Source organism: Oncorhynchus masou, chromosome 21, assembly GCF_036934945.1.
Source record: "Oncorhynchus masou masou isolate Uvic2021 chromosome 21, UVic_Omas_1.1, whole genome shotgun sequence".
Classification (NCBI taxonomy): domain Eukaryota; kingdom Metazoa; phylum Chordata; class Actinopteri; order Salmoniformes; family Salmonidae; genus Oncorhynchus; species Oncorhynchus masou.
This window is the reverse complement of record NC_088232.1, coordinates 8,827,119-8,850,771: the sequence shown is the minus strand read 5'-3', so window position 1 is coordinate 8,850,771 and position 23,653 is coordinate 8,827,119. Positions and strand designations below refer to the sequence as shown.

Genomic DNA, 23,653 nt, shown 5'->3' with positions numbered 1-23,653 from the left:
TGTTATCATGTGGCCCTGTGCGCCTCCGAGCCCCTCTCAGCCTGCTGGGTTGGGGCGGCGAAGTGTTTTCCACAGCCCGCTGAAGGAAGCGTCGCTAAATGGAGGCTTCAGATCCATCACAGAGCGCCCTATTGTCATGTGGAGAGAGACAGAGACACACAGGCAAAATGCACACACACACACATACATACATGCTTGCATATGTATGCACGCACACACAAATACATACAGTACCAGTCAAACGTTTGGACACACTTACTTATTCCAGGGTTTTTCTTTATTTTTACTACTACTGCTACATTGTAGAATAATAGTGAAGACATCAACACTATGAAATAACACATATGGAATCATGTAGTAATAAAAAAAGTATTAAACAAAATACACTGCTCAACAAAAACAAAGTGAACACTAAAATAACATCTGAATGAATTAAATATTGTTATTAAATACTTTTTTCTTTACATAGTTGAATGTGCTGACAACAAAATCACACAAATTAATCAATGGAAATCAAATTTATCAACCCATGGAGGTCTGGATTTGGAGTCACACAAAATTAAAGTGGAAAACCACATTACAGGCTGATCCAACTTTGATGTAATGTCCTTAAAAGAAGTCAAAATGAGGCTCAGTAGTGTGTATGTGGCCTCCACGTGCCTGTATGACCTCCCTACAACGACTGGGCATGCTCCTGATGAGGTATCGGATGGTCTCCTAAGGGATCTCCTCCCAGACCTGGACTAAAGCATCCGCCAACTCCTGGACAGTCTGTAGTGCAACGTGGTGTTGGTGGATGGAGCGAGACATGATGTCCCAGATGTGCTCAATTGGATTCAGGTCTGGGGAACGGGAAGGGCCAGTCCATAGCATCAATGCCTTCCTCTTGCAGGAACTGCTGACACACTCCAGCCACATGAGGTCTTGCATTGTCTTGCATTAGGAGGAACCCAGGGCCAACCGCACCAGCATATGGTCTCACAAGGGGTCTGAGGATCTCATCTCGGTACCTAATGGCAGTCAGGCTACCTCTGGCGAGAACATGGAGGGCTGTGCGGCCCCCCAAAGAAATGCCACCCCACACCATGACTGACCAAACCGGTCATGCTGGAGAATGTTGCAGGCAGCAGAACGTTCTCCACGGCGTCTCCAGACTGTCACGTCTGTCACATGTGCTCAGTGTGAACCTGCTTTCATCTGTGAAGAGCACAGGGCGCCAGTGGCGAATTTGCCAATCTTGGTGTTCTCTGGCAAATGAAAAACGTCCTGCACGGTGTTGGGCTGTAAGCACAACCCCCACCTGTGGACGTCGGGCTCTCATACCACCCTCATGGAGTCTGTTTCTGACCATTTGAGCAGACACATGCACATTTGTGGCCTGCTGGAGGTCATTTTGCAGGGCTCTGGCAGTGCTCCTCCTGCTCCTCCTTCCACAAAGGCTGAGGGAGGGGTCCTGCTGCTGGGTTGTTGCCCTCCTACGGCCTCCTCCACATCTCCTGATGTACTGGCCTGTCTCCTGGTAGCGCCTCCATGCTCTGGACACTACGCTGACCGACACAGCAAATCTTCTTGCCACAGCTCGCATTGATGTTCCATCCTGGATGAGCTGCACTACCTGAGCCACTTGTGTGGGTTGTAGACTTCGTCTCATGCTACCACTAGAGTGAAAGCCCCGCCAGCATTCAAAAGTGACCAAAACATCAGCCAGGAAGCATAGGAACTGAGAAGTAGTCTGTGGTCCCCACCTGCAGAACCACTCCTTTATTGGGGGTGTCTTGCTAATTGCCTATAATTTTCACCTGTTGTCTATTACATTTGCACAACAGCATGTGAAATTTATTGTCAATCAGTGTTGCTTCCTAAGTGGACAGTTTGATTTCACAGAAGTGTGATTGACTTGGAGTTACATTGTGTTGTTTAAGTGCTCCCTTTATTTTTTTTTTGAGCAGTGTATATTTTAGATTCTTCAAAGTAGCCACCCTTTCCCTTGATGATAGCTTTACACACTCCTGGCATCCTCTCAACCAGCTTTAGCTGGAATTATTTTCCAACAGTCTTGAAGGAGTCCCCACATATCTTGAGCACTTGTTGGCTGCTTTTCTTTCAGTCTGTGGTCCAACTCATCCCAAACCATCTCAATTAGGTTGAAGTCGGTTGATTGTGGAGGCCATGTCATCTGATGTAGCACTCCATCACCCTCCCTCTTGGTCAAATAGCCCTTTCACATTCTGGAGGTGTTTTGGGTCATTGTCCTGTTGAAAAACAAATTATATTCCCACTAAGCGCAAACCAGATGGGACGACGTATCCCTGCAGAATGCTGTGGTAGCCATGCTGGTTAGGTGTGCCTTGAATTCTAAATTCTTCATTAACAGTGTCACCAGCAAAGCACCCCCACACCGTAACACATCCTCCTCCATGCTTAACGGTGGGAACCACACATGAAGAGTTCATCCATTCACCTACTCTGTGTCTCACAAAGACAAGTCGGTACTATAGTTTGGGCTGAGATCCCGCTAACGGGATCGATATGACAACAGCCAGTGAAAGTGCAGGGCACCAAATTCAAAACAGAAATCCCATAATTAAAATTCCTCAAACATACAAGTATTTTACACCATTTTAAAGATACACTTCTTGTTAATCACACCACAGTGTCTGATTTTCAAAAAGGCTTTACAGCGAAAGCAAACCAAACGATTATGTTAGGTCAGAGCCAAGTCACAGAAAAACACAGCCATTTTTCCAGCCAAAGAGAGGAGTCACAAAAAGCAGAAATATAGATAAAATTAATCACTAACCTTTTATGATCTTCATCAAATGACACTCATAGGACTTCATGTTACACAATACATGTATGTTTTGTTCGATAAAGTTCATATTTATATAAAAGAATGTTTACATTGGCGCATTATGTTCAGTAGTTCCAAATCATCCAGTGATTTTGCTGAGAGCCACATCAATTTACAGAAATACTCATAATAATCATTGATAAAAGATACAACTATTATGCATGGAATTATATATACACTTCTCCCTAATGCAACCTCTGTGTTAGATTTCAAAACAACTTTACGGAAAAAGCACACCATGCTATAATCTGAGTACGGCACTCAGAAACCAAAACAACCCAACCAGATATCCGCCATGTTGTGTAGTCAACAGAAGTCAGAAATAGCATTATAAATATTCACTTACCTTTGATCTCCATCAGAATGCACTCCCAGGAATCCCAGTTCCACAATAAATGTTTGTTTTGTTCGATTATGTCCATCATTTATGTCCAAATACCTCCTCTTTGTTAGCGCGTTCAGTTCACATATCCAAATTCATGCCGCGCGATAACTAGGCGCAGACAAAGTCAAAAGCATCCGTTACAGTCAATAGAAACATGTCAAACAATGTATAGAATCAATCTTCAGGATGTTTTTAACATAAATCTTCAATAATGTTCCAACCAGTGAATTCCTTGGTCTGTAGAAATGCAATGGAACAGACTCTGACTCATTCCCCTCTCGCCCCCATTTCACAGTAGAAGAATCAAACAAGGTTCTAAAGACTGTTGACATCTAGTGGAAGCCTTAGGAAGTGCAATATGACCAATATCCCACTGTATCTTTTTATGTTACCTTTATTTTACTAGGCAAGTCGGTTAAGAACAAATTCTTATTTTCAATGACGGCCTAGGAACAGTGGGTAAACTGCCTGTTCAGGGGCAGAACGACAGATTTTGTACCTTGTCAGCTCGGGGATTTGAACTTGCAACCTTTCGGTTACTAGTCCAATGCTCTTACCACTAGGCTACACTGCCACCTATCTTTGATAGGCAATGAGTTGAAAACCTACAGGTTTTTGCCTGCCATATGAGTTCTGTTATACTCACAGATATCATTCAAACAGTTTTAGAAACTTCAGAGTGTTTTCTATCCAAATATACTCATATTATGCATATCTTAGCTTCTGGGATTGAGTAGCAGGCAGTTTACTCTGGGCACCTTATTCATCCAAGCTACTCAATACTGCCCCCTAGCCATAAGAAGTTAACAAGAAATTTGTGGAGTGGTTGAAAATGAGTTTTAATGACTCAAACCTAAGTGTATGTGAACTTCCGACTTCAATTGTATCTTTCGGTCTTCCTTTCCTGTGGTGGTCAACATGAGAGCCACTTTCATCATGGCACTTGATGGTTTTTGCAACTGCACTTGACATTTTCCAGATTGACTGACCTTCATGTGTTAATGTAATGATGGACTATCATTTCTCTTTGCTTATTTGAGCTGTTCTTGCCATAATAGGGACTTTGTCTTTTACCAAATAGGTCCATCTTCTGTTTTCCACTCCTACCTTGTCACAACACAACTGATTGGCACAAATGCATTAAGAAGGAAAGAAATTCCTCAAATTAACTTTTAACAAGGCACACCTGTTAATTGAAATGCATACCATGTGACTTCCTCGTGAAGCTGGTTAAGAGAATACCAAGAGTGTGCAAAGGTGTCAAGGCAAAGGGTGGCTACTTTGAAGAATTTCAAATATAAAATATATTTCGATTTGTTTAACACTTTTTTTGATTACTACACTATTCTATATGTTATTTCATATGTTTGATGTCTTCACTAGTATTTTACAATGTAAAAAATAAAGGAAACTCCTTAAATGAGTAGGCGTTTCCAAACAGTTGACTGGTACTGTACACGATTGCATATGCACACACACACACACACACACACACACACACACACACACACACACACACACACACACACACACACACACACACACACACACACACACACACACACACACACACACACACACACGATCTCTGAGGACAATTCACTTCAGCTGACCCCTCCTTCATTCTCTTCTATCCCAGTCGATACATTGACTTATTAGTCAGATTTGGCCAAGTTCAGAATACATAAATATCGGGTATCGCTGATTTCCCTGATCAGTTCTTTCCTCGGACAGTCGAGGGCGTTGTCCATAAGGCTCTGGTCAAAATGAGTGTATTTTATAGGAAATACGGTTCCAGTTGGGACGCATTCATGTTTTGACCAGTGGGGTGGCGTGACAGAGGGGAGAAGTTACATAACACAATTAGTCATGGCGCTGACAGTGGTCAAAAGGCTCGGCACCCCGTTTTTCAAGTCGCCTCTTGTTACCGTGAGGGGTGTGTGAAGGCCTTTGTGGAGCCGAACCCTCTTAGTTAGACATCAGAGAAAATCAGTCGCAGGCCGCAGATTAGCACACATACAGGGAATTTGGGTCGTGTTGGGGAGTGGGGTGGGGGTGGTCTGGCCCGTTTTAGGGGTGTCTGTGTGTCGGGGGGGAGGGAAAGAGCGAGAGAGACTACAAAATGTGTCAGTTTGACGATCTGTTGATTTAAATTATGTAAAATATTCAGTGAACAAAAAGGGTAACAATCTTTTTTCGAAGAGATTTTAAAATGCTTCAATATATATATATATTGTCCCCCTGGATTTGTCTGCTTTAATAAAGTTCAATATTCTGTTTCAGCTTTTTGAGGTTTGGAGTTGAGTCAATGGAGATAACAGAGTAATTGACTTTGTGGATGACACCCAAGTAAGACCTATTTTTGTGACGTTGCGTGTAAACCAAGGGGAAGATAAAAAAAACAAAAAAAACAGAACATGCTGATTCCCCTGATCAGTTCTTTCCTCGGACAGTCGAGGGCGTTGTCCATAAGGCTCTGTTCAAAATGAGTGTATTTTATAGGAAATACGGTTCCAACGGATTCAAGATACAAAGGGATGTTTTGGGTACTTTGTTTTCTGTGACGGAGTTGTGCCGTGTACCCTGTGGCCGGGAGTATGCCATTCGTTTAGTCGACACGGAACACACACACAGTTTCGCGTACCTTCTCCTTCAATTCAAAGTCATGTGGTGTTTGCCTCTGCCAGACTTGCTGGCCTATTTTCTTTCGTTTTTTTCTCTCTCCTCCCTTCTTCCTCTCTCCAAGGAATGCGTTTGGTTGTTTTCTTGTTTTCTCCCTCTCTCTTTATTTCTCTCTTTCTGTTTCTATCAGTCTCTCGCGCCGTTTCTATCGGTCTCCATCTCTCTCTCTTTCCCTCTTTCAATTCCCTTTCTCTCTTTCTCTCCCTCCCTCTCTGTTCACTTCCAAATTTGAGGTTCTCCCTCCCTTCCTCTCAGTCCCACCATGCAGAGATAATTATTTTTCTTTATTCTGTTAAGGGAGAATAAGGCCTAAACAAGAAACACTGGACCTCTGTTGGTCGTGTTCTATTTCAATCCTATTTCGAGAAGCATGTAGCTACAGGTTGGACCGTGCCAACATCCCGGACCCAAAAATCTGCCACTTGGCGGGGGCGGGGAAGGGGCATCATTGCCCGCCTTACCAGGACATGGCGCCCGCTCAGGGAGGTGGCGTTTTTCTGCCTCACGTGTACCATGTTGGACGCCGCGCACGGGTCTGCTTTGGAGGTCTGTGTGGGGGAGGTGTGAACTCTCTCTCTCTCGCTCTGGCTTCATTTTCCCTTCCTGTCCCTCTCGGAAGTTGCTGGCTGGCTCTCGCTCGCGCTGTTGTTTGTTGTTCGGTTGTGGTTGGACCTAGGCTTATATGCCTGTTCCAGCTGCCTTGCTGACCTGTTCCTAGCTCTCTGACTGGCTAAGTGACACCATAGTGAAGTAAAATGTTTCTGTGTGGTGTTCTGTTATGTGGGAGTCTGTCTGTCTTTCTGTCCATCTTTCTCACTCTCTCTCTCTTTCCTGTCTTTCTGCCTGCCTATACCTACCTACCAAACGAACAGTCTGTCTCTCTGTTTGTCTGCCTCTTGCTCCAAAGCGGCGCCTCTCTCTCTCTCTCTCTGTGTGTGTGTGTGTGTGTGGGTCAGCTGATCCGAAGCAGGGGCGGAGAGAAACATTCCATCCTGGGCACCTCATCGGCAGGCCGTCCATTCCTTTCCCCTGCCTCCTTGCTAGCCCTCCATACCATCCTCCTGCTCTGCAGTCGTTCTTCAGGCTGTTGTGTCCACAATCTGCCTCAGCTCCCATTTATCGGTTTTCTTTTTCCATCTTTCTCTCTCTTTCACTTTCCATATTTGTCTTGTTCCTCACACTCCTTTTCACGTAGATGCTGTCCGGTTTTCACCTCCTTTATCTAACTGTTTTTATTCTCTTGGAGCCGTCTGTTCCCCTCTTTCTTCATATTGCATGTATTATGTCTTTATCTTTTCTCTCTTTCTTTCTCTCCCTCACTGTCTCCTCTCTGAATTTCACCTTCTATTTCTCTTTTCTTTCTGTCTCTCCCGCTCTTTTTCTCTTACTCATTGTGAATCGGGCTCTCCTCTCAGCCGTTTTCTCCCTTTCAGTATCTCTCTCACCTTTAAAAAAAAAGATCTTTCTCTTCATCCTTTAATCTCTTCATATGTCATATGTTTCCGTTCGCTGTCTCAGTCCCAATCGTGTTGCGTTGACCCGAGTCCCTCAGGAAGGTATCGAGAGTGAGGAACTTCTCTCCTTTGCCGTCTTTTCAACCGCCAGTCACACTGCATCATTCAGATTCGGGGGTAATGCCCCTTTGAAAGTGTCTTGAAGAGGCTATATGCTTTCCTCACCGAACGTGTGTTTTTTTTCCCCCCGAAAAATAGACAGATGGACAGATGATGGTGGACTTTCGTCTTTTTCTCAGTCTCGTCACCCGCTCCTTTCCTTTCTGACAGTATGGAGACTCACTTGGTGGATGGTTGAGCGGATAGGAGCGGACACTCGCCTGGGATTTCTTTTTCGATTTCTTAAAAAAAAAAATCTCTCAGGCCCAGCCGCTTGTGAAGGGCCCTCCTTTTGCTCACAGCGCTATCTGCCACCGTCCAGATTGAAACGCATTGTGTAGGGGCTCAACTCGCGGTGGCGGGTTGAGAGTGTTTGTATGTGTGTGCAAACTGGATCGCAGAGGCCCTGGGGACCTCAGAGAGTGTGACGTCTGGCGGGACATGAAACGAGGTGCCTGGACTAGAGAGAGAGAGACTAGTGGGCTGCCAAGGGGGTCCTATCCATAACACCACAGACACCCCACTGGGGACCCCTTTATGGTCACACTGAATACAGTTTCAAGAAGGATCTAAACAGGACCGTGCACAGACGTTTTGGTGCTCAGAAATAACTCTCAGAGCTCAAAAATCACAACATACCAAATGTCTCTCTAGCCAAAATGTCCAAATGTATAGACCTATTTATTTTCTAAATCAACAGCCAACTTCACACATTGTGAGCAAGCTTAATGCCAGACGACCAGAGGAGATTGGCATTGGGAAAAGAGGGTCTTATCAGCTGATCGGAGCGAATGATGACGTAAATGTGCGAGCTAGTTTGCTATGCTGTTGAAACCAACTTTTTTAACTTGATGTGAGTTTGTTCTGCTGCTGACATCTAAGGCGCAGTCAAGTTGCCCCATTCTATGTCCCCAACAGTGAGAGACACACATATGACAGATACAACTCTAAAGTAGCCTCCTACTAGCATTCAAGTCTCGCAGCTAGTGGCCCCTACATGCAAGTCAGACAAGTGAGCTTCTTCGGGCTGGGCAGGGGGGAGACATTTCTGAGATTCAAGAGCTTATGAAATTTGCTCGTTTGATGAGCACTTTGTTACATTTTAGATGAAAAATGAAAAGAGAATCTAAATTCAAACGAAATGTAATTCATAGGAGGGCAAAAGGGCAGGTGCTCGGGCACAGGTTGAGCCCCATCTGTGGACGTGCCTGCATCGAGATAACAGCCAATTCCCTGCAAAACTGTATGAGATTGAAAGTGAGAGGGATAGATTAGAGATGCAACTGTACAGTTGCAATATACAGTACACGGTATGCTGTATGCAATTCTACTTGGACTGAGAAGAATATCTTCCAGAAGCTTAACTTTCATCCAATCCGCTAGCAGACTGATACAACTCTTGACTGTTAGCATGCCACTAACATTTGAGACTGCCAGCTCTGAAGCCAAAGCACTGCCTAACTAGTATGTAACATAGCCAATAGCTGAACTCCCCGCTGCTTGACATGGGCATCTGTGAACCCAGCCAGCCCTGCCAACCTCACAGCACACGACAGATTTTTAATGTTATCGCACCCGTCAGATTAGGCTATATTTGTCTCGTGCGCTCTGCTGGCAGTGCTATCCATCCTCTCATTTCTGTCAAGATGCACCAACGGACATTTTTTGACAGTAGCAGAGCAGAGGTGTGGGCAGTGAGTGAGCTGCCTATTTCTGTCCTCTTGACTACGATTCCTACCGTAGCCCTGAACGCCGACATTGCTGGTCCTAATATTTCTCCTATTTCTTAATTCCATTCGTTTACTTTTACATTTGTGTGTATTGTTAGATATTACTGCACCGTTGGAGCTAGGAACACAAGCATTTCGCTACACCCGCAATAACGTCTGCTGAATATGTGCATGGGCCCTTTGATTTGATTTGAACCGTGCCGCGCCGGCTCAAATATTTTGTTTTCACGTTGTCTTTTACAGCACGCTTCTAGCAACTATGGTGGATGTGCAACCAGGCCAGCCCAGTATGGCTCAGCTCGGCTTGGCTCAGTTTGGCCCTATATAGTGGGATTCAGGTATACGGGTTCCAGCTGGATGTGTTATTCCCATGTGGGACATTGCCCCCTGGTGGCTGGCATCCAGATGTCCAATCTGTGTTTCCCTTTTGTTTCCCCCATGGAAAAGCCCCGCCGGGCCAGCCACAGCCATTCCATGGGCTCGCCCTAATCCCTCGTCGGAAGTCCAGTAGACGAGTGGCTGACGTTGATTTAAAAACAAGCCTCGCTGGATTTTTAGTTTAGGGACCAGGGATGTGATGCTTTGTATGAAATGGGGGGGGGGGGGACTTCCACATTGCCAACTGTGGTATTGTGACAAAAAGGTCTGTCTCCATGTGGAAAATATATTTTGCAATATATGTGTTTTGTTGCAATATATGTTTTGGAGTGTGATGCTGTGTTATGGAATTACACAATGGCACTTTTTAATCAGAGATCGTGTGCATAAATATATCTGTCAATGTATTATTATACGCTCCTACTAAAGTGTGCCTCGGTGTATGAGCAGATATATATATTTTTCATAATCAATCTTCATCCTTGAACTATGAAACCCACGTTGTCCGCGTGATAAATAGCCGGTGAACCTTTTTGAATCTGCAATATATTTCTATATGCATTTCACGTTTCACAACTGATGGTTTACTTTGATGTCGTTTATCAAGCGATCACCTGTAACTTTATCACCGCCTCTTTAACGCTCCCTCAATGCTCCCTCAATGTGTCTTCACCTGAATGCATTAGGGCTATCCCACATTGATTTCTTGTTTTCCTTGTCGGCAGTGCCAAGTGGCCAACCAATGGAAAATATTTCACAACACTGCTCATCACTTGAAAGATGGATGGAAAGGGATGTAGAGAGGGGAAGAGGGAGTCGGGAAGGGAGAAAGTGGCAGGGAGAGATGGGAAGTAGAGGATGAATAGAGCACTCTCGGGAATGGAGAAAGGGAGAGCGTGAGTGAAGAATGGAGACAGAGAAACAATTACTGAGAGACAGTGAAAAGTCAACAACATCATGCATTATTCTCAGATTGACCCTGACTCAAATATTCACAACATCATGCATTACTCTCAGATTGACCCTGACTCAAATATTCACTACACTGACATCTACCATCCCTCTCCCCTCCTTCCACCAGGTGCTGATCCGTGTCATCGATACCAACAACCACCGGCCCCAGTTCTCCCAGCCACGCTATGAGGTGGTTGTGGCCGAGGACACGCCGCCAGAGACCGAGGTGCTCCGGATCGGTGCCACGGACGAAGACGATAAGAACAAGTTGACCTTTACCCTCTTGAGCAGCACCGACCCCTTCAGTCTGAAGAAGTTCCGTCTGGACCCGGGAACCGGTGCCCTCTACACGGCCGAGCAGCTTGACCACGAGACCATGCGGCGCCACACTCTCACCGTTATGGTACGGATTTCATGGATTTTCTCGAATCTACCTATTTAATAATGTGTGTTATTATTCTGGTATCAGTGCTGAGTGTGCTGGAAAAACGTGCTAGAGCGTTGGTCAAAGTGGTGTGGTGCTCAGACAATTAACACATGCACTCTACACCCTGAACGAACCCACTCAGCACCAGCCAATCGGAATATGACGTTTATATCATCATCATTATTACCATAGAAACGGAACAGATAATATTAGCATATTATGAAAGGTTTGATTCTGAGCCACTTTCTCCATTGAGAGAGTAACATAGGTTTCAGACCACTCTCTCCTATTCAGCCACTGTGTGTGTCTCTCTCAATCAGCCACTCTCCAATTCCAACAGATGGGCAGTCAGCCTGTATTGATTAATTGTTTGTTTGTTTGCTGGTATTCTCCCCCCCCCCATTCATTGTTTACTTGTTTGGATCACTGGGAATTAAGACAAAATTAAGAAAAAGAGTTACTTTGACGTGTTTTTTTTTAAACGATTTGATGAGTTGCCATTTTAATGAAGTTACTGTTGAGGGAAAGAAAAGATGGCTTCAGATTGTATTACAACTCACCCATTCTCTCTTTTTCTGTCATCCCTATCTGTCTCCTCCACTGTCCTATTCCTTTCTCTGCATCTCTCTCTGTCTCTTTTTTTCTTTCTTTCTCGCTCTCTCCCCCTCCCCCCAGGTACGTGACCAGGACATCCCTGTCAAGAGGAACCTGGTGCGCGTCATCGTGGATGTGGCGGACACCAACGACAACGCACCGTGGTTCGCGGGCTCACCCTACTCCGGGCGCGTCTTCGAGTCGGCCGCCTTGGGCTCGGCAGTCCTCCAGGTCACAGCCCTGGACAAAGATAAGGGACAGAATGCAGAGGTCATCTACAGCATCGCGTCAGGTTGGCTAACAGCACCACAGGCGCCCTCGACTACATTCTTAGGAGTAGCATGAGGTTGGCCCTAGATGCGGATCTTGGGTCAGTTTTGCATTTTCCACACTAATGGTTAAGTTTAGGATTTGAGGAGGGGAAGCTGATCCTGGATCGGTACCTAGGGGAAACTTCATCCCGGAGCCGCATTCTTAACATGTCAGCCATACTGGCATTCTCTAGCCTCTGGCCAGTCATGATAGAGGTATGCATAGCAGCCCAGTTAGAGATACCAACGCATGGGCCTGGGGAAAATGTATGCAGGGCATCCAGAAGTCCCTTGCCCACTGACCCTCGGTCGTGAATGGAATACTTCACGCAAAGTAGGAGGGCTTTGTCAGAGGATCTCCAAGCATGTGGGAGTTGGGCCGATGCCCCCTCTGAATTTCACACCATTGTTTTCCCTGTAAAATAAGCTGTGTTTTGGGAGAGGGTCGGGCATGTAGTCATTGGCTGGGTTCTTTGTTTAGGATGTACATTTTTCAGATAGTTGAGATGACTCAAGCTCATTGAAATGTATCTTGCCGGAGAATGAGTCAGGTTTTCAAAGCAGAGGTGGACTGGTGTAGGCAATCTTCACAAATGCCTTTCGAGAGCTATGGCCATTTGGGGGGTGAGGGAATGAAGGGGGTCATGTCAATTTAACTAAATCTAGACATCAAAAGTAGATTTGTTTTTGCATTTTAGCTAACCCCTTTCCTAACCTTAACCTAATTATCCTAACCTGCTGTGTAAGTTCTCCTAGGCTGTATCCCTTTTGGACAAAAGCAGGGAGTATGCTAATCAGAGGGGTTCATCTTGAATTTGCTGTATTGTTTTAAGGAGGTCATACCAAGGATCATTTTGCTGTTAAGAATTTCAAAAGTTAAAAAAAAATATATATATATATTTTCTTACTGCTATTAATCCAAACAAAAACATTGAATAACAGATTCACTACATGGAACAGCAGATACACCCCCCCCCCCCCCAAAAAAATCTGAAGGAAGTTTTTTCTTAAGTGTCTGCTCTATATCTGAAAGATATAGGACATGTATCTAACCCATTTATTTTTTACTCTAACCAGTCTCCATATATACTTCCATTAAAAAACTTATACCGGGAAACCTTCAGACGAGTCTTGTGAGGCCTGTGGGCATCCTAGAGAAAAATATGATGTTCGTGATAGTCTCACCTTCCCACAGAGGGAAGTGGTCAGATCGGCTGTACTGACCTCAGACGTGTCCCAAGACACTTGTGGGGGTCGTGGAGCAAAACACAGAACACAATTGTTTGTGAGAGTCTCATCCTTCCATAGAGGGGTCATAATAGTTTGTAGGCCAAACTGTTTGGACGCTACCGGCGATTTTGTGAGAAGACACATTTTCAGGATGTCTGATGGTCTGACGCTCTAGCTCTGTCACCTGTCACAGCAGATGCAGAATTGCGCCATTGGCGGATGCAGTGGATTGAGATACATCCTCTGCAAAAGAATACACATCTCTAGCTTAAATTGACAGATTTTTATGGGGATTTTTGATTATGCTAATTAGATTTCCTTGAGGGCGCTGGCATTGACTCTAGCCAATTCAATTTACGGTAATGAAGAAGCCTAAAATTGCACCCTGGCTTTAATGTTTAAGAAATGCACACATTTCCGGCTGGAATGAAAATCAATGCTATAGTAACCACGTTAATAAATCTTCTTGTGTTCTTTTTTTTTGGAACAGGAAATGTTGCAAACTCATTTGCCATTGATCCGGTGCTGGGCACTGTTACCGTGGCTAAGGAGCTGGACCGAAGCAGCAATAACCAGTTTGAACTAGCTGTGAAGGCAACCGACAAAGGAACCCCTTCGCTGACTGCAACCGCCACCGTCCACATCGCTGTCACCGTGTCGGACAATGCCACTCCCAGATTTACTGCCAAGGAGTTCTCTGCAGAGGTCAGCGAATTGGCCCTCCCCGGAAGTTTTGTAACCATGATCACAGCAACCAGCCAGTCCTCTGTGTTCTACCAAATCAAAGGTGGAAACACTGATGGCGCATTTGATGTAAACCCAAACTCCGGGGTGGTTGTAACTTCGAGGGCTTTGGACTATGAAATGACCCCTGAGTACAGACTGACCATCCAGGGAACCAACATGGCTGGTCTTGCTAGCAACACCACTCTGCTGATTCACCTAAAAGACGAGAACGATAATTCCCCCATCTTCCTCCAGCCAGAGTTCACAGGCATGATTAGCGAATTGGCTCCCATCAACAGTGTGGTCTTGACCAGAGAAAACACCCCGCTGGTCATCCGCGCCTCAGATGCTGACCGCGATGCCAATGCGATGCTGGTCTATCAGATCGTCGAGCCATTCGCTCACAACTACTTTTCCATCGATTCCAGTACGGGAGCCATTAGAATGACAACCGCTCTGGATTACGAACAAAGGAGTGTATTCCGCTTCACCATTCAGGTCCACGACCTCGGAATTCCGCGTCTGTTCGCCGAGACAGCCGCCAACGTGACCGTCGAAGTCATCGATGTCAACGACTGCTCGCCGCAGTTCAGCCAGGAGCTCTACGAGACATCAGTGATCGTGCCAACTTACAAAGGTGTCGAGGTAATCAAAGTCAACGCATCAGACGCAGACTCCAGACCAAACTCTAAACTCTTCTTCTCCATCTCAGAGGGGAACATCGGGGAGAAATTCAAGATGGATTCCAACACAGGCATTATCACTATCCAGAACGTCACCCAGCTAAGAAGCAGGTACGAGCTCAGGGTGAGGGTCTCGGACGGCAGGTTCGCCAACACAGCATCGATAAAGATAAACATCCGTGAGAACAAGGAGAGCAGCCTGAAGTTCACTAGGGACTCCTACAAGGCTTACGTCAAAGAGAACTCCTCTGAGAAGAAAACATTAGCGGTCATTGCCGCTGTGGGGAACCACATCAACGAACCCCTCTTCTACAACGTCCTGAACCCAGACAAGAGGTTCCAAATCAGCCACACTTCTGGAGTGCTCTCCACCACAGGGATACCTTTCGATCGTGAGGTGCAGGACACGTTCGACCTCGTCGTGGAGGTGACCAGGGAGGATGCTTCCGCAGAAGTGGCCCACGTTCTGGTGACGGTGATCGTAGAAGATGTGAACGACAACCAGCCCATGTTTGTCAACCTGCCCTATCAAGCCTTGGTCCAGGTGGACGCAGAGGAGGGTCAGGCCATCCGTCAGGTGACAGCAGTGGACGGGGACGTGGGTCAAAACGCTGAAATCCATTACCACCTGAAAGAACACCACACGCACTTCCAGATAAGCCCCTCGGGAGAAATCTCCCTCAAACAACAGTTAGACAAAGACTCCCTCAACAGTGAGTTTGTCATCAACGTTGTGGCCAAAGATGCAGGAGAACCAGCCCTCTCGGCAGAAGTGGAAGTGCCCATAACTATAGTAAATAAAGCCATGCCAGTGTTTGAGAAGGCATTCTACAGCATCGAAATCCCTGAAAATATCCAGTTACACACACCTGTAGTTCACGTCCAGGCTACAGACTCCGAAGGCCCCAAGATAGTATACACCATCTCTGAGGGAGATGCCTTCAGTCAGTTTTCCATCAATTTCAACACAGGTGTCGTACATGTAATTCAACCTCTAGATTTCGAGGCCCACCCCGCTTATAAATTGAGTGTCCGAGCCACAGACTCACTGACTGGGGCCCACGCTGATGTCTTTGTCGATATCATTCTGGAAGACGTCAACGATAATCCCCCTGTCTTCCAACTAACGTCCTACAACGCAAATGTTTCTGAAGCTTCCTTCATTGGCACTGCAGTTTTACAAGTTGCTGCCACAGACTCCGACACTGGCAACAACAAAATGCTTTTCTACCAGCTAGTTGAGGACAAGGAAAAGAGCTCAGACTACTTCAGCATTGACCGTGACTTGGGAATCATCTGGACTGCTCGCATGCTCGACCACGAGGAAAAGCAGCAACACAAGCTGACTGTCCGCGCAGTGGACGGAGGGGTGCCTGCCCTCTCCAGTGATGTCACTGTAACCATAGATGTCACTGACCTGAATGACAATGCTCCGGTGTTCACTGAGCGCTCTTACAAAGCCACAGTCAGCGAATTGGCCCCCCGCGATTACTTCGTCACCCATGTCCAGGCGTCCGACGCCGACAGCTCAGACGCCGGCAGGCTTGAGTTCTCCATCCTGTCTGGCAATAAGGACCTGAACTTTGCCATGGATAAAAACACTGGGGCCATCGTCATCTCCAACCACCGCAAACTAAAGATGGAGCCACTGTACAACCTCAACGTGTCCGTGTCAGATGGTGTATTCAGGACCTCGGCCATGGTCAAAGTCACAGTCAACGGTGCCAACTTCCACAACCCCACTTTCCCCCAGCTCGATTACGTAGTTGAACTCACTGAGAACTCGCCTGTCGGAACGTTAGTTGCTGAGGCCAAAGCCACAGATAAAGACGCTGGCACATACGGGAGCCTAACTTACCACATCGTCAACGATTTTGCCAAAGACAAGTTTTCTGTCAATGAAAATGGAGAGATTTTCACCCTGGAGATCCTAGACCGCGAGAACGCCATTGAGAAGGTCATCCCCATATCGCTCATGGCAAAGGACGGTGGCGGCAAAGTAGGCTTCTGCATTATTAATGTGATTTTGACAGATATCAATGACAATGCCCCACAATTCAGGGCAATGGAGTACAAAGCCAATGTAGCATCGGACGTCCCCAGGGGAACCACCGTGGTGAAAATTGCTGCGTCAGACATGGATGAGGGAAGCAACGCCGACATCGCTTACACTATCGAAGCCGACATGGAAAACGTGGAGGAGAACTTCGAAATCCACCCCTTCAGTGGAGTCATTGTCACCAAAGAGAGCCTCATCGGACTCGAAAACAACCTCTACGCTTTCTATGTTAGGGCAAAGGATGCTGGGAGTCCTTCCAAACAATCCGTCGTCCGCGTTTATATCAGGATAGTGGCCCCTGAGGTACCGGTCCCCAAGTTTGCAGAGCCACACTACCGGTTCACCATCGCCGAAGACATGCCCATCGGCACGGATATTGACGTTATCCAGGCAGAGAGTGAACAACCGGTGTTCTACAGCCTAGTGAAAGGCAACACCCCGGAGAGTAACCAGAATGAGGTCTTCGTGGTGGATCGGGACACTGGGGCCCTGAAGCTGGAGAAGAGTATGGACCACGAGACCACGAAGTGGTACCAGCTCACGCTGCAAGCCCAGAGCCAACAGGAGGGCTACGAAACGGTGGCGTTTGTCAACATCAACATCCAGGTCAAAGACCTCAATGACAACAAGCCTGTGTTTGAGTCGGACCCGTATGAGGCGGTGGTGGTGGAGAACCTTCCAGCTGGCACGCCGGTGATCCAGGTCAAAGCCACCGACCAGGACTCTGGCACCAACGGTCAAGTCATCTACAGCCTGGACCCCAAACAAACTTTGGCTGAGATTTCTGAGCTGTTCGCCGTCAACAGTGAGACAGGCTGGGTGACGACATTGAAAGAGCTCGACCGCGAGAAGACCAGCAAGTACTCCATTGCCGTACTGGCCACAGACCGCGGAGACAAGGTGCAGCTGGTGACCAGCGCCACTGTGAAGGTTACCGTGGCCGACGTCAACGATAACCCGCCACGCTTCACTGCCGAGATCTACAAGGGCACGGTGAGCGAAGACGACCGTCCGCCCAGTGGAGTCATTGCTATCCTGAGCACGACGGACGCCGACACGGAGGAGATCAACAAACAAGTCAGCTACTTTATCACAGGTGGGTTTTTATCTCTAACAATACCAGTATTTTCTCTGCTCACAGCTCATGGCTTGATAGCCTTCTCTGTTTGTGTTAATAAACAGCTTTAATAAACACTGCTCAAAAGAGGATTAGACATTTACACCCGCTTACAATGAAGATCAAATCTCCTCTCTGAACATATAATGCACATTCTTTATCTGTAAACACTTTGAATCGACTAATTTGCGAAAGATCAAAGGCAAATATGTAGGTCATCAGTAAGAAAGAAAGAAAAAGATCAGGTTTAATCATTTTGATGACACTTTGAAATTGATGGTGGGAAATGCACTTCCTCTGGTGCTCATTAGAGGATGGAATGACTGTGCCACATTTAATAACCAGAGATTTTAGAAATGAGCTCTCATATTAGCTTGGATACACATTTCCTACTACACAAAAAAACAGCTTCCTTATTATGGTTTCCTGTGTACCAAACATTCTTCATGAACGTTGGTTTGCAAGTTGAAGTGGTTATGATTAATGAATAATAGGACCATTACCTGAGTAGATTTGCTCAGGCACTATAAAAGATCCCGGGGGTTGAACACGACTCTGACCAGCGGACAGCTTTTGAAATAGGAAGCGACAACTGGTAGACATGGATGCAGTTCCTCTTTGCGCTTCGCGACCACTCGCAGGACAAGATCTTCTCTGATTCAAAGACCAACCCGCCATTGATGTACGATTCAGTACAGAACACAAACTCGCAAACCCTTGAGATACACATGCACGCATGCACACACACACACACACACACACACACACACAAAACCACTAGTCCTCTCGAAACCAGAGGCAGGGGCCGAATTTAGACGCGTTGCTCATTAGTTTGAATGCTATTCTCCCTATTGACTCGCTCGCCACTGACCCTCCCCATTGACTCTCTCACCATTTAACTCTCCCCAATGACTCTCTACCCATACAGGAGGCGACGCTCTAGGACAGTTTGCGATCGAGCACCTCCAGAATGAGTGGAAAGTGTCTGTCAGGAAGCCACTGGACCGCGAGGAGCGCGACAGCTACCTCCTAAATATCACCGCCACCGACGGCACCTTTGCTGCCAAGGCCGTGGTCGAGGTCAAAGTCCTGGATGCCAACGACAACAGCCCGGTTTGCGAGAAGGTAAAGAGAGAAGGCAGGCCACTAAAAAATGTCATGTTATCTGCGTGTGGGGGTACATGCTATGCGTGACAAGTATCTGGGGGAAGGGGAAGGAGGGAGCGAGGGAGGAAAATAAGAGGTTTGGAAAGGCTTCTCGTTGAAGAAAGGCAAGCAAAAATTAAGGGGTAATTTTCTAGCATTGAGGGCTATTTTTTTTACCAGCTAATGCATTTCCATTGCTGATTGTATTAAAATCAAATCAAATCAAATTTTATTTGTCACATACACATGGTTAGCAGATGTTAATGCGAGTGTAGCGAAATGCTTGTGCTTCTAGTTCCGACAATGCAGTAATAACCAACAAGTAATCTAACTAACCATTTCTAAACTACTGTCTTATACACAGTGTAAGGGGATAAAGAATATGTACATAAAGATATATGAATGAGTGATGGTACAGAGCAGCATAGGCAAGATACAGTAGATGGTATCGAGTACAGTATATACATATGAGATGAGTATGTAAACAAAGTGGCATAGTTAAAGTGGCTAGTGATACATGTATTACATAAGGATGCAGTCGATGATATAGAGTACAGTATATACGTATGCATATGAGATGAATAATGTAGGGTAAGTAACATTATATAAGGTAGCATTGTTTAAAGTGGCTAGTGATATATTTACATAATTTCCCATCAATTCCCATTATTAAAGTGGCTGGAGTTGAGTTGAGTGTCAGTGTGTTGGCAGCAGCCACTCAATGTTAGTGGTGGCTGTTTAACAGTCTGATGGCCTTGAGATAGAAGCTGTTTTTCAGTCTCTCGGTCCCAGCTTTGATGCACCTGTACTGACCTCGCCTTCTGGATGATAGCGGGGTGAACAGGCAGTGGCTCGGTGGTTGATGTCCTTGATGATCTTTATGGCCTTCCTGTAACATCGGGTGGTGTAGGTGTCCTGGAGGGCAGGTAGTTTGCCCCCGGTGATGCGTTGTGCAGACCTCACTACCCTATGGAGGAGAGCCTTACGGTTGAGGGCGGAGCAGTTGCCGTACCAGGTGGTTGCCGTACCAGGCGGTTTAAGTGCATACTGCTGTCGATTTGTAATGACTTTTCATTCTACCCCTCTATCCATTTCCTCCCTTTTTAATATACCTATTGAATGAATCATATTCTTGCATATTCTACCTTACCTTTACTTCTCTCTGCCCCCCCCCCACCATCAATCTTTATTTTTTCCTACCTTCTGATGTCTTTTCCCCTCTTCCCTCCCACACACTCTCTCATCCTCCCTTTCTCTCTCTCTCCCCTCTCTCCGCTCCCCCAGTCCCTCTACACAGAGAGGGTCCCCGAGGACGTCCCAGCCGGCAGGCTCATCCTGCAGGTCTCGGCCACGGATGCAGACATCCGCTCCAACGCCCACATCTCCTACGAGCTCCAGGGACCGGGAGCCGAGCTCTTCACCATCCACCCCGACACAGGTGTGTCTGTCTGTCTGTTTTCCTGTCTCTCTGTGTTTACACCTCAACACACTCGGTGTTGACTAGTCTGCCCATGCTACCATACAGCTAATCCAAACTCAAAATAACCACAGGTTTCATGTCTGCCGCAATGTAGAGTCGTTTCGAGTCATTTCAAATGGCTGCACTGCGCTCGCATTCATCCAGTTTACATTCACGGCACGTCCAAGGTTATTCGGACTATGATGACTATCAAATGTCCATGGGTGCGTGATGGCAGCATGACGTGTAACACTAACCCACACACACACACACACCAGTTTTACAATGCCATGATTTGATGTTTGAGACTTGCATCCCTACACTCACGGACCCTGTCTTTTGTCTCCCTCTGTACCGTCACAAACAGACACAGTAATAACCTCCCAGTGTGGACACCAGTCATGCACACTGCACACTTTCTGATTGAATCATAATCCATCCACCCCTGTGTGTGTGTGCGTGTGTGTGCGTGTGTGTGTGTGTGTGTGTCTAGAGGCAAGGTGGATTTTGTTTACGTCGCATCCTTTTTGATGATTATTTTTAATGTATTTTGCCCCCCCCCCCCCGAGAGCATTTCCCCCGGAGGATTAGCGAGCGATGGCGCTAAGAACCCGAGTTTCATCGAACATACAAGCGACGTTGTTCTCGCCTGAAGGTTTCGAGTCTCCTCTGCAGAAAGCGGAGGCAAAATGGAATGACACGATCGGGCCTTGGAAAACACAATACCAGTTAGCTCCCGTTAACCCCCACACGAAGAAATAAATGGCACATTGGTTTATTTCTGAAGGGAGAGAGACTTGTGACAGTTGTGAAGAAACAAGGCAGCAGCGGTGTAGAGTAGGCTAGAGACCGAGAAAGCAGCACCACAACAGCCCCTTTTATTGTGGTTCAAGCTCAGACGTACTTTGATACCTCTGTATGAGCCAGCGGCGAGCGAGGAGGGAGAGAAGAAGAGAGGAGAATCCGGCCATTTCAATTTGGTTTGGGCCAAATTTGAAGGAGAAGGATTTAGTCAAGAGTATCGAAAGGGGGTCCTTTTTTCCGTGGCGAGAAGGAGGATCACAAGCATTTCGCCACACCCGCAATAACATCTGCTAAATATGTGTACGTGACCAATAAAATTGGATTTGATTATTGCATGCGAGGAACACTAAGAGGCTTGGTTAGTAACGGCAGTTTGTGTGCTTGTGCGGGCGCACATGTGTGTCCAGCGAGACCCCGGTAATGTTGGCATGCACCATATCCCAGGACACCTCCTAGCTGCTCTTAGCTGCCAACTACTCCTGTCCTCCTGCGTCCCCCTCCCCCCTTCTCCTCCTCCCTGTCAATTATTTATTTATTTCTCTCCATCCTCTTCTGAAAACCATTAGTTGTTTGGATGTGGGTTGGATGCCTGGATCAGGGGAAGGGGGTTGTGGCATACAAGAGGACATGAGGTCTCAGAACACGCACGAATGCAGGCACACGTTGTCTGACTCAGTGATCTGTGAGAAGTGTTACTTCTGAAAGCACCAAAGCGGCTAATGCCAACTTAAAAATAGAGGTGTGTGTGTGTGGAGGTGAGCATGACAAGGTTGTTAGGTTTTCGGGAACTAAATGTTGAAGTGAAGTTTCCCCCCTAGTTACAGATCAGCTTCCCTCAACCTGAAACCTTTTGTTTTGGCGACTGAACACGATGGACAGAGTGAATTATCTTAATGGGACCTTAGAAATGTAGTTCCGTTATCATTTGTACCTGGTAGCGATTTGGTTTCAGTTATTCTTTTTACTCAAACCAGTCAGTAGGCCGCGTTGAATTGGTCGAGGAGCACTCTACACGGAACTAAATGGCGCAGAGACCATTTAGCTTGACCTGCTTTTTACTTTGATGCTTTCTCGGAAGGGGCCTTGGAGGGAGAGGATGCTGTTCTAACACTATCTGTCCTTGTCCAACAATAGATTTTTTTTAAAGAGTGCAACCCGCAAGTGCCGTAGCCTGTAGAAGTGTGTATGGATTGCAAGAACTTTTAACGCGCCTGTGTGTGTGTGTGTGCCGTCGCTTTTAATGAGTGCGCGTGATTGACATGTTTGTGCGTGTTTGGCTGCGGGTTTGTGTTGTGTGTCAGCGCTTTTAACAAGTGTGTGTGTGCCTGCCTGTTGATTGACACGTGCCTTTCTCCGTCTTCCATTTCCCAGGTGAACTGAAGACCCAGCAGCCCCTGGACCGCGAGGAGGAGGAAGAGTACCGCCTCACGGTGCGGGCACTAGACGGCGGCGGGCGCTACTGCGAGGCAGCCGTGCACCTGACCGTGGAGGACGTGAACGACAACGCGCCACAGTTCACCTCGGGCCCTTACGCCATCACCGTCTTCGAGAACACGGAGGTCGGCACCTTCGTGGCACGGCTGCTCGCCACCGACCTCGACACCGGTACGTTTGTTTGTTTGTTTATTTACAAACGAGTTGATCCATTTTGTTTCTTCTTCTTATCTGACCCGTCTTAGACCAGGCAATGCTGAGCTCTCTGGTCTCGTGCTGTACCCCCGGTGCTCTCGACGTTGTGCACAATGCGCAGTATGTTGCCTCTTTCTGTCGACTCTGCCCACGTCCGGTAGCCGCCGCGGAGCTCGACGTCGTCCGTCAGTTGAACTTAGTCGAATGTGAACCGCGCCATCTTTATTTGTGAGCGGGCGAGTCACTTCATAATTCATCTTTCCGCTGAGAAATACAGACGTAGTTGTTTGAGAAGTATGGCTGCTTTGCTTTTCCCCTGCAATGCTGACTCCACAGGATCACAGTAATCCCCACCTCCATTTTACACCAGTCTCTTATGGCGTAAAAAACGATGATAGGGATGAAATTCTCTTCTCCTTCGAGCACTCGATTCTATAAAGGCCTAATGGTCATTTTCTACTTGCCATTTTGCCGGTGGGTAAGTCATAACCCACTCTTCACAGTCTTCTATGACTTTAGTGTTTGTGTCCCTGTGCGGCTCTGTTGGTAGAGAATGGAGCGTACAGCTTCAGGATCACGGGTTCAGTTCCCGCCGCAAATGTCTGCGTGCACTACTGTTAGTGGCTCTGGATGAAATAGTCTGCCACATGGCATATATTTACACCGTCTTTCAGGAAACCCGCCTGACCAGGAGCAGCCGCGTTGAGACGAAACCGATTGGACCCCAGAACTCCCTCAAATGGAGGACAGCTGAAAGCGCTAGTGTGGCGGCCGTATTTAAACTCAAGAGCTCCTGATACTAGCGAGCTCCCTTAAAAATGGGACACGATTTTGGCACTTTTAGCGGCACTACCAATTTGACTAGATAGGTTCTG

At 46.7% G+C, this 23,653-nt stretch overlaps 1 protein-coding gene across 6 annotated transcripts in view; it reads left to right on the top strand.

Moving 5' to 3' along the window:
- Positions 1–23,653, top strand: part of LOC135507774 (protocadherin Fat 1-like) — a 101,660-nt gene that overhangs the window by 55,863 nt on the left and 22,144 nt on the right. For all 6 annotated transcript variants that reach the window (XR_010450709.1, XM_064927410.1, XM_064927414.1 and 3 more), the window contains 6 exons: positions 10,721–10,996; positions 11,696–11,906; positions 13,646–17,719; positions 18,669–18,865; positions 20,171–20,324; positions 22,521–22,754. Coding sequence is in view for 5 of the 6 variants with exons in the window: in XM_064927410.1 (XP_064783482.1) it covers positions 10,721–10,996; positions 11,696–11,906; positions 13,646–17,719; positions 18,669–18,865; positions 20,171–20,324; positions 22,521–22,754 (5,146 nt within the window). In the remaining variant the exon portion in view is untranslated. The remainder of the gene's footprint in view (positions 1–10,720; positions 10,997–11,695; positions 11,907–13,645; positions 17,720–18,668; positions 18,866–20,170; positions 20,325–22,520; positions 22,755–23,653) is intronic.